The following is an 11,459-nucleotide window of genomic DNA, read 5'->3' on the forward strand; positions in this document are numbered from 1 at the left end:
GCAGAGATATCCGCAAGGTCTTGGAGAAAGTTTTATGCCACCCTAGGAAGTTTGGATTTCTCTTGTAGATAAATCCTTTGAAGGATTTCAAAATCACAATTTGGAAAATACAATTGTAAATATGACTCAGATAGTGAATTAGACATGGGTAAGATAAAAGGAGGCAAAGAGATCAGTTGGAAGGTTACTGTAATATTTGGAAAAGGATGATAAAAACCCAAATCTAAGGATGGAGTAGAGAAGATATAGCCAGAGATATTTAAAAGTTCACATCCTCAAAATGAATTTGAGAGGCAAGTGGTAACTGAAACCTCTGATATAAATAAAAATTATCTAAAGAGAGTAAGTAGAGAATTGTGACAAAGACTATAAGATATTCAGCAACCATTTCCTCTTTCTGCTAGAACTACAACAAGGTTACATTTCCCAGGCCCCCTTCCAGTTGAATGTGTCATGTGATAAGTTCTAATCAATGGTGTAAGAGCAGAAATGACTTCTGCTACTTTTAGACCAGACCTGTAAAAGCCTCTTATATATGTTTTGCTATTGTTTTTTTTTTCATTCTCCAGAAGAATGTTGAATGACCTTGGACTTGCCTTGGAAGTCCCCAGGTGAAGATAGCAGAAATGCCATCAACTTGGGTTCCTTAATGACTGTGCGGAGCAGAGCCATCCCCCACCTCTCACCATTTCCTACTTACCTAGACTCACTATTGGATGAGAACATGAATGTGCAAAAATTTTCTACTGTATTAATCCACTGAATTACTGGAGGGGTTTTGTTGTTGGTGGTTGTTGTTTTATAGTAGTTAGCCTATCTTGCAAATATATTAACTTGGAGAGTACTAAGATTGCTAGAGAAGTCGGAAGAAGAAGAGCTTGAAAGGAAAAGAATAATCAGTGAAGTAGAAAGAGAATCATAAGAGAAGAACTGTCATAGAAACCAAGGGAATAATAAATTTTAAAAACATAGTTTGGACTTTCTCCTATAGAGATAGGCCAGTGCCTCAGAGAAAACAAGAGAAGACTTGAAAAAATAGTAAAACTGTTTTGATTTGTTATTTTTAGCCATAAGGAAAAAATTAATTTTAATTCTCTCTTCACAGAAGGTAGAATAATATGAAAGATGTTTTTTTCCAAAGTTATAAATTTCTTATTAAATCTTATTTATTAAGAAATAAATAAAAACTATTAACAGTTTTGTTTTTTGTTTGGGGTATAACTTCCAATATGAATAAAATATTGTCAGGTCACTTAACCTTAAACATTATTTTTTCACACACACACACACACACACACAAACACATCAATCGTGAGTATAGTTGCTGGAAAATCAATACTCTGTTTTTTCTTAAATCTGAAAATGTGTTGTATGTATTTATTAGACTATGTTGAAAAAGAGGTTGTTTTGAAATCCTAAGGTTATTCAAATCTGGTATTCTAATATGCACTCACTGTTTTTGGCCATAAAACTAAGGTTTATATTCCAGGGAATTCCACATCTCATTGAATGAGCATCTTATATGTTCTGTCAGTTTGGATATAAGTTGTCTCAGATTTTGATAATTTAGAATTTCAGACTCCAAAGCAATCATAGTTTTTAAATGCCTAGTTTAGGAGCTAAAAATGATATCTAAATGATATCATTTATAGTTTTAAACTAACAAAATTGAAGCAATAATTTCTAACACTCAGATTCAATGAAAATGTTAAAGACATACATCCAAAGCTGACTAATCAGACCAATGGTTTCTAATTAACTAGCACAATCAAGTTTATTCTATCCTCTTTTTTTTCCCTATGATATTGCATTTAAGCCAACATCTTTCTGCTTTGTATATCAAAATATAAATAAGATAAAAATAAGTTTCTAGCATATTCCTTTAAAAGTAGTAAAGCTTGTTAGAGACACAGTAGTGATTTTAAAAAATATTTTTAGCCTGAGTAATGTTGACTGTTATAGTCCTGATACATTTCCAAACAGATTCACATGACTTTTTCCTTGCAAAACATAATGTCCTAATTTCTAGATGGAATTCAGTGATTTACTTTGATTGCTCTATGCTTTTTTTCTTACTTTATAAAATAAGTTTATTCTATATTTGGCTTAATGAAACATTTCTTCATAATTAGACTTCTCATGAAATGTACCCATCAAATTTCCTATTTAAAGACAACATTTTGTATTTCTTAGTCTCTAATGTGTGTACTTATGAACACGCTTATTTTAAAGCTTTTAAATTGGTGAAGTAGTTTTCTGACTCATTAATTCAACAGATTATGTTTGGATTTAAGCAATAGAAACAATTAAAACTCAACAATAAATCTTTGCCTAGTTTTCAAGTTTTTTTCTCCTAAAATTAGCACAGTATAAAGCACTCTCCTAAAATAGGATTGCAGGTTGATTTGATCTAATATTTTATGTTATGTTCTCAGTTATCTATTTTTGATTTTAAAATGGGAATACTTGGCTTTCTTTTGATAATATCCATTTCCTTTTGAATTTTTATTTTTCAGGTTTGACACTGAATTGAACATGCTGTCATTTACATATTCCGTTTTTTTTTTTTTTGATAGAACACATCTATTTTCCTAATAGGCACAGCTTATTTTTTCATCTTCATTATTTCGCTTTTTTGGACTACCAATTTTGTAATCTTAAAAAGATGGATTTTATCTTAATTCAGAACCAGATACCTGATTTTCCCAATGTTACATTGTTGAGTTAGTCTTTTTCTCTATTCAAACTAAAGTCATTCAAGAAAATAAGATATATCTTATTCATTTAGTAAAAAGAATGAACCTGTGAATAGAGAGGTTTTTTTCCTCAAACAATTAGGAATTGAATGCAGTAATTCTGTTTATAGCTGTAAATAAGTCCCCATTCTTGTACTTTCACCTTCAGAAATACACTTCTGTGGTTTCAGTATAACCTACCTTTGGACAATCCCATGTCTGCCAATCTTCCCTGAAATCACATATAGACAAGACTGAAACATTCTGAATTCTTTTTAGCCACTGCAAACATATTCGATCATCAGTAACCCACGTAAGCCAACTGAAATAGTAATCACTGCAAATAAAAGCAAAAGTCAGTCACAACCATAAACCAATATTACATTAAAAAATTTCTTAATTTCTGTTTTCTAAAGGATAAGTTTTATTATCATAAAATATTTTATCCTGGATAAGGAAGACAAAACTTTTCTTTATCTGCAGAGAAAGTTTAAACAATACCCACTGACTTTTAAGGGATATCTATGATGAAATTCATTCATCTAATGGAATTATTTTATACTTGAGTCTTCTTCCCATTTTGAATTTTTACATCTTAGAAAGGAATTTAAGACATAAGGCCAAAGCTATTGGTCAATCTAGATGTGGGAAAGCATTAAATTGGCTATTATGCATACGAAAACTCAATTTTTTACTTTTTAACTAGTTAAGTGAGGGCCAAGTGTAGCCCTCATCTTTCTCTCCAGGCAGGTTTGTGTTGGAAGCCGAGTTTCAACTGTGACAATAGTTGGGGAGGGGGGCGGAATTAGGGTTAGTATAATAATCAGAGATGATGTATACAAAGTTACTCAAATAGTGCTTGGCACATAATAGATGTTCATGACTGGCAGTGACGATTATTTGGCTAGAAGATAGAAAATATCCATGTAAATGAACCACAGAATTCTGGATATTGATGTAAAAGAAATCACAGAACTGGAAGGATTCTCTGACTCAGATTCTGGCTTTATCTTTTACTAGTTATATTATCTTAGGCTTGTTATTTATCATATCTGTGCTTCTGTTTCTATATAAAATTGGGAATAAGAATATTACCAATTTTAAAGTTTTCCATAAAGATTTGCCCAAAGTGTTTAAAGTTTTAAGAACTATGCTCGTTACATAGTGATTGATCAAAAAATGTTAGCTATTACTGTTATATTGTTAGTATTCTACAGATAGTCAAACAAGGCTCTTGACTCCTTATATGGTACTCTTTCTGCATTCCATTTGCCTAAGGCAAAAGACATTAAAAAAAAAAAGATTTATTTAGTCAAGTTTTCATCAACTATATTAGCATGGGGAGAAAGGGGTCATTCAAAAATTTAAACACATTTTTGATTATCCAAGAATGGATTCACCAGCAAAGGCCTCAGGTAAGGCTCTTCTCCATGTTAAGGATGAATTATTCAGTCCTGGTTGACTCTTCTTTATGAAGCAAGAAGAAAGAAGCCAAGCCTTGATCTTTTAGGGTTTGGGAAGTGGTAAGGAGGCTCACTACACAGGGTTTGGGGACCTCTACCCTGGACTAATCAGACAAGATATACATAGGACACCGTGCTGGGGAAGTGAGAATGCTTCAGCTCCTTGTCTGTGTGCAGTCAATCTCAAAGTAGTTAATTCTACAACCGGTAATTGCAAATAGACTGCATCCTAGTTAAAAATGTTATTAGTTGGAGAGGCTTGGTTTATCTTCTCTTATTTGTCACAGACATATGATAAGCATGATATATTTACAAACTCTGGGTTGGAAAGAAGGTAGGCCAGACTTGAAAGAAGCCAAGCTGAGGATGTATATTAATTTTACTATCTGTCTATTAGTCCCAAGTTGACATTCACACACCTGAAGAAAGTAACCTTTAAGTTGATCACTGTGGTCATTTTACATATATAATAAGAAATAATGTTTTAAAATCAATTTAAGAAACGTGATTTTTGTCTGTATTTAGCTTTGCATGTCAATTTTATTTATTTACTTATGCTTATAGTATCCGCATCATAAACTCACCAGAAAAAAAGTATAAACACTGATTAAGAAATTTGTGTTAAAATTCAGTTTAAAAGATGGAAAGCATCTAAGATTAATATACCTTGAGGCTATCATTGCTGGAACTGGTACTTCTCTGGGTCCTACATGTTCAGGATAAGTAGTGTCGATGACAAATATCCGAACAACAGGATTCTTAGCTCCAGCCTACCGAGAAAATGGAGATCTATAAGATCTTAAAATTCTAATAGTCACCATTTTAAAGACACTTTAGGAATTTAAGCATACTTGTACAAGCTAAAAATGTTACTGTTGAAAACATTCTAATTATAACATGACCAGGAATTTCATTTCAATTTTACTTGCAGGACAATTACAAATATTGTGTCAATCAGAGTGAAAACACATATTTTAAATGATTAATGAGGAAGCTTTGATTCATAGAGAAAAAATTTTGGATTTGAAAATGCAGTTCTGTAATTGATATTCTCATTTTTAAGACATATTTCCTACTATTATTACTATTAATATTAAGATAAGTATAATAATCATTTTTCCATGTGTTAGGGGGAGTGCAGAGATGGACTGGTTTTGGGAGGAGAGTGTAAAGAATAAATAATGAAAAATACTTTTTGCTCTTACCCTATAATTTGATCCAGACAATCACCAAACTATCCATCCCCTAGCTGGTTACATTACTACTGCTATCATCCCCCTCGCCCCCAAATTAAGAAATTTTCACCTCCAAATAAAGGTCCATGGAATTTGCACTTTTCTTATTTTGTGTTTTCTGTGCTATTTTATGCTCTAAATTTTGCATGACCGTATCATTCACACCCAGACAGCTTCTAAAATTTCTCTGTTATTTTACCACAGAAAAAGAGAATTTTATAATTGTTAAATAATTTAAATTCACAAAGTTTAGATAAGTAGTCTTAAATGACTTATACTGTTTAGATTTATCAAAGGAATTGTCCAGGCTCTCCTCTGGCCTCCCTATTTCACTCAAAGTTTAGCTGACTTCTTGCTTCCACAGAAGCCTCTCAGTCCAATGTCAGATGATTCAGCAACTTCAGCCTTCAAAGAAACATGAGAATTGGGTCCTAACTTCTCTGTCAGTGTCAATTACTTCTCAGTTCCAGGTTTCTTCATCTCTTCCTGTTCCCTTACATCCTTCTAAATATCCAAGTCTTTTTACATCTTGAGTCCCAAGGATCACCCCTCTCACTTCCAAACGTCTCCAGCTTTCAAGACTTTAGACAGAGCCCTTAAGGGGTCTCCTACTAAACGCTCATCTCCTATCCGTTGACTATTCTCAAATGACTTTAAGCATATATTTTAGGCTATATGGACTATTTCCTTCACTATGGCTACTTCAGCACACTTCAGAATCCATTTGTGTCTATGCACATCCACCACATCTTTGTCACATAGAAACACACTGATCCATGCATGACAATGTTCCTCTTAGCAAGTAAAAACAACGAAGATGAAAAGACAATGAGCCGCCTTCTAAAATCACTTTCATTCCTTGTACAAGAGGATAATTTATGTTTTGATACCCTTTCAGATTTCTTGTCTAAATTAAATTAGGATACAATGCTTCACTGTGACCTGGCTATTGTCTAACTGTACATAAACATCTCTTCTCTTCAGACATGGGAATGAATGAGAAGTATGCACACTAATAATTTTAGACTATTAATGTAAAGCACTTTGGGCTCACACCCTGTCTAATTCATTCAAAAAAAGAACTAGGCTCACGACTTAAGCTACCTTATATATCCAGAAAAGACCATAACTCATGCCTGCTTCTACCTGACAGGAACATAAAGTCCACATTTGTATTTCCCATTCTAGTTTGCATTTACATGAGAATTCAAGAGGGAATTGCAAAACAGAACTTTACCCTGAATTTGGAGCATGAAATATGAGAAAATTAAAATTAAGTTAAGCTTGTTTTTCCTCCATGATCTAGACCATATGTTTTTCAAAGATTCTGCAATGGATTTAGCAAAGACTATTTCATCCAGCACAACCAGATGTCCAAAGCAACAGATGTCCATATAAATAATAGAGCACAGTACAATGTTTGCTTTACAATGCACAAGGATAAGAAGCTCTCCAAACTTGTTGATCCCACCTCTATTCATGGTATTGGTTGCTCATTTTGACACCAGGGAAATAGAAGCATCTGCTAAAAATAGTCAACATACCTTTGGGTATGGAATATTTATTGTCCTAGGATATTGCTCATCACCATAATAAGAATAGGCAATAACTGGTATCTCTGTATCATTAAACTCTGCATATGCCAAAAATTTTCCATTAGGAGACCACCAGAGAGCATATTTTGCAGCAAGCATTTCCTCTGAAAAATAAATATTAGCATATTAGTTACAATTACAGCTTACTCTTAAAATCACTATGAAGGTTTCAGAATACATTGTATATATCCATGTATTGACTGAAGTAGTTTATTTAATGTGGATGTGACATGTCATACTTTGGTTATTAGCAGATAAATAATCTGGTTTTTAGAGGAATAGTTTAACCTTATATCCCCTTATCAAAGATCAATTAGTCTCCTTAGTTATTGACATTAATCAGAAATGTAATTTTTAAAATAAATAATAAACATATCAACAATAATTAATTTTTCCTTTTGGGGCAGCTTTTGGTTTTTATAGTCACCTAAAATAGCCAAAATAAGAACTGTAATTATACTAGAGAGTGACATAAACATTGAAAGTTGACTTTCTCTCCTGTGAATATTAAAAAAAAAAAAAAAAGTTTAGTTGTATATTTTTTAATGAAGGAAAAGACCAGAAAAACTTTTAAAGTTCAGTTAAGTCCTGGATCTGACATGACCTAGAAAGAGAACAAAATACCCAAGAGTATAAAAAACTGAGAGTATTCTCCCCGCAAATCATTCTGATAGTTGTTTAGTTTTGGAAAAAAGGATTTATTTCTCAAGAGAAAACAACCCTGAGAAAATGTGCTAACATAGTATCTAAGGACCATATACTTTTTGGAATAAAAACTATCATTACCATTTTATAATGTTCAAAAAATAAATTCTACCGGTCTGATAACAAAATTTTGTTCTTTCAGGACATGTATATCCTATTTGTAACCTGGATAACAGCTTTCAGAAATGCCACCATCTATCTCAGTAACATACCACTTATTTAAATAAAATTAAATGTATGTAATTATTTTCATTTAAAAGCCTAAAACTGCAGCAGTAGAGCAAGAATACAGCTTACCTTCATAAACCCAGTCGGGGATTCCATTAAATATTTTATTTTCTCTTCCATTATATGTTACTTGAAAAGGTGGGTCTTCTGGTCTTTGTTTCAAATAGACATTGTTTTGATAGACATATGCCTAGAAGTAGTGGTAAGCTACTTAATAAGGAGAAATTCCATACGAAATACAATGAACTGTATATTTGTGTTAATTATTCACCTAATACCTTTAAACAGAGGGGTAATCCAGATACAAAAGACTCACAACTAAAATATCATTTTAGTAGGTCAAAAAAAAAAAAAAAAAACCCAACCAGCTCACATTAACATCTATTACAATTTTTAAAATCTACATCAAATAAAGAATAAAGCCTATAATTTTATTAGTTGTTTTATTACCCCCCCAAAATAATTATGTGTATTGACAGAAAGTCAAATAAATCTTTAAATATTAATAGCTAACCAGATCTAATCTTTATTTAGAGTCTTTAAATAAGAGCTTGGACAAAATTTCATGTTGTCTGAAGCTAGTCTGGGAAACTTGTGAAAACCATATTTTTCTTAAGCTTTCTGGCACAACGCATTCTGGCTGAGTATAAGGATAAAGTTTCTGACTGCGATATTTAAAGAAGTCTATCCATGAGCATGAGATTTTGCGGAATTCTCAGATGGATTTCAATTTATCAAAACTCTTTTTGTTTTTAACCACTAAAATAGTGATAAAAATTTTGTTTTGTTTTGTTTTAAGCAGGGAAATTTAACAAAGGCCAAAATCAAATGGCTCCTCTTTTATTTAAATGATTAAACACTTCCATAATTTAAACACTTACTAATTTACTCCCAACAGGTGACCAGCATATATACTGAATTGAGTGAGGGAGTTCATTTTTTCTTACAAACTCTCTAGAAGAAAAGAAAGACAGAAAGAAAAGAATAGATAAACCTTAATATTCAATGTGGGAAAAAAAACCTCTGCATAAACAGAAAACAATAAACAATAAAAATGAAAGGTTATCCTCTCTGCTTCTTCAAACCTAAAGGAAGAACGTATCTACTTGGAACTGGAAACATGGGGTAGTAGTTGCAATTATTCGCTAGTTACTTAAAGGTCATTTAACTTCTCTGGGTCTCTGACCTTTAGAGTGTGGTGAATGGATTAAAGATTTAGAGACTGAGAAAGTGGAAATATCTCTAGAAATCATCCAATGCAACGCCCTCATTTTATAGAAAATGATATGGCCGAAAATCATATTGGTAGTTCTTGGCAGACCCCTAATTAAACTCAAACCTTTAACTCTCAAGACTGTAAAATTTGTACACATCAGGCTGAGATGGTTGCTGAAGTACCTTCCAGCTCTGAAATTCTATAATGGTGCTGAAGTTTAATATGCACTCTTCCACATTTTCATTCACAGCCCCCATCTCTGTGAATGCATATGCATTTCAAATTTTTGAAAGTAAGATGCCATTTGACAATCTCCCCAGGGATCTGACTTGAAATCAGAAACGAAAAGGAACATCTGATCTCACGCTAAACTGAAAAACAGATCGTATATTGGGCAATAAGCCTTAAGCTTGCAAAGTCCTCCACCCATGGGGAAATTCCAAATATCCTGTTGGTCAAGAATCTCACTTTGATCCTTGGAGTAACCCTGCAAATATTCAATTGACTGGCTTGCACTGTAGAGATTTATAGCTCTTCAGTAAGAATGTGTTCAGATTTTTATGTGTTAAAGAGTCATAGGATGCCATGTTTGAATTTTGATTATCTTCTTGAAGATTGTATTAATGGTTTCATCAGGAATGCATCTGTGGAGACAAAAACAAGACACGCTTCCAAGGTGTAATGTGAGGAGCTTGAAGACTCTCTGGTCTCCTCTTCCAAAAAAATATCTCAAACTTGGAGCTAACATATGCCTGACATATCTATTTTTTCCATAGTTTTAAAGTCTGGACGCCTGTGAAGACTTGTAACACACATCACCTTGATTTAACTTATTGGGTCATGGAGCATGAGGCCTAATGAATAGTGAAGGAGCATGGTACTGCACGGATTAGGTTTGATTGGACAGTGATGCCCCTGGGGGAAGAAGACCATTGGTGCTGTAATGGGAATCTCGACTGCCAGAGGGCAGTTTATGAACACTCAGCCCCTAGAAGGTGCGGAACATATTGAAAGACATAGGTTCAAGGGCACAGGCAAAGAAATGATCCAAATAGGAGATATTCTTCACTTGGTTTTTAATTTTGTTTCAAATCAGTGTTCATGTTACCTTTGACACTGTAACATTGTCTTACATTTCCATATGTTGTGGGATCACCTATGCAAGCATGTAGACAGTACCAAGCTGAAAATCTCAGCGCACAGTTAGTCTCTTCATGACTGGCAAGATAATAATGTATGAGACAAAGTGAAGGAATCTGCTTTACAAAGGCTGTCAATTCTTCAGTATTCCTTCCCTTGCTTCAAATCAGAACTATCTTCATTTTTATAGACTCTTTAGAGGCACACAAAAGACGTGAAGTTAATTGTATCTAATCTTGTCTTGAACCTCACAAATTTGTCATCCCTCACTTCCTAAATTATCATATATTTACCCGACCAGTCCTCCAAAAAAACAATCTGGCAACTTAATAGTTGTAAAGAAAACAACAACAGCAACAGCAGTGGTTTGAATAAATTCACTGCACAAAAGCTAAATATTTAAAATGATACCATGCCACAAAACTTCTACAAACCATAAATAAAATATTAATATTGCCATATTCTTCTGGAATGCTGTTTAATTTGGTGAACCTCAACATAGTTGGACTTGGAGAATTTAAATATGATTAAAAGAAAAATAAAATAATTATAGCCTTAAGGAATGTACTGAAAGAGTAAGGTTTCCACTTCACTACTAAGTGTTTCTTTAGAGTAGAGTTGACACCTTGATTTCATTCGTATCCGCCTATATATGCATTTCACATAGTAAGTACTCAATAAATATTCCCCGATTTTGGTGACAAAGTGGATACAGAGAAGAGAAAGACTCAGAGTGCATTAAGTAAATTTAGATTCTACTTTATGTACTTTATGTACTATTTCTTAATTTGACAGTTTAAGGAAATCCGAGTTATTCTTTTCTGAACATTTAAAAGGAGACAGATTTTCTAAATTCTTGTGCTTTTGCTAGACAAAAGAGGAAATAGAACATAAGATTTTTCAATACCTCTTCAAGACATATAATTATTTTTCCCTTTTATATAACAACAAATCGGATAGCATATTAAGATGAGTAACTAGACCCATTTATTGTCCATTATTAGTCAGAGTGTTAAGTGCAAATCTGATCATGTTATTTCCCATTTAAAACCCTTCAGTGACTCCCTATTGTCATCAGAACAAAATCTAAACTCTTTTTAATGGTTTCCTCATTATTATTTGGCCCATGCTTCCTGGCCTCA

The 11,459-nt window shown here is 33.0% G+C and overlaps 1 protein-coding gene across 2 annotated transcripts in view; it reads right to left on the reverse strand.

Moving 5' to 3' along the window:
* FAP (fibroblast activation protein alpha) overlaps positions 1-11,459 on the reverse strand; it is a 67,397-nt gene that overhangs the window by 38,074 nt on the left and 17,864 nt on the right. For both annotated transcript variants that reach the window (XM_006921127.3, XM_006921126.3), the window contains 5 exons: positions 8,843-8,915; positions 8,031-8,151; positions 6,978-7,132; positions 4,865-4,968; positions 2,937-3,072 (listed from right to left, as the gene is read on the reverse strand). In XM_006921127.3, coding sequence (XP_006921189.1) covers positions 2,937-3,072; positions 4,865-4,968; positions 6,978-7,132; positions 8,031-8,151; positions 8,843-8,915 — 589 coding nt within the window. The remainder of the gene's footprint in view (positions 1-2,936; positions 3,073-4,864; positions 4,969-6,977; positions 7,133-8,030; positions 8,152-8,842; positions 8,916-11,459) is intronic.

This window comes from Pteropus alecto, unplaced genomic scaffold, assembly GCF_000325575.1.
Source record: "Pteropus alecto unplaced genomic scaffold, ASM32557v1 scaffold3, whole genome shotgun sequence".
NCBI lineage: Eukaryota > Metazoa > Chordata > Mammalia > Chiroptera > Pteropodidae > Pteropus > Pteropus alecto.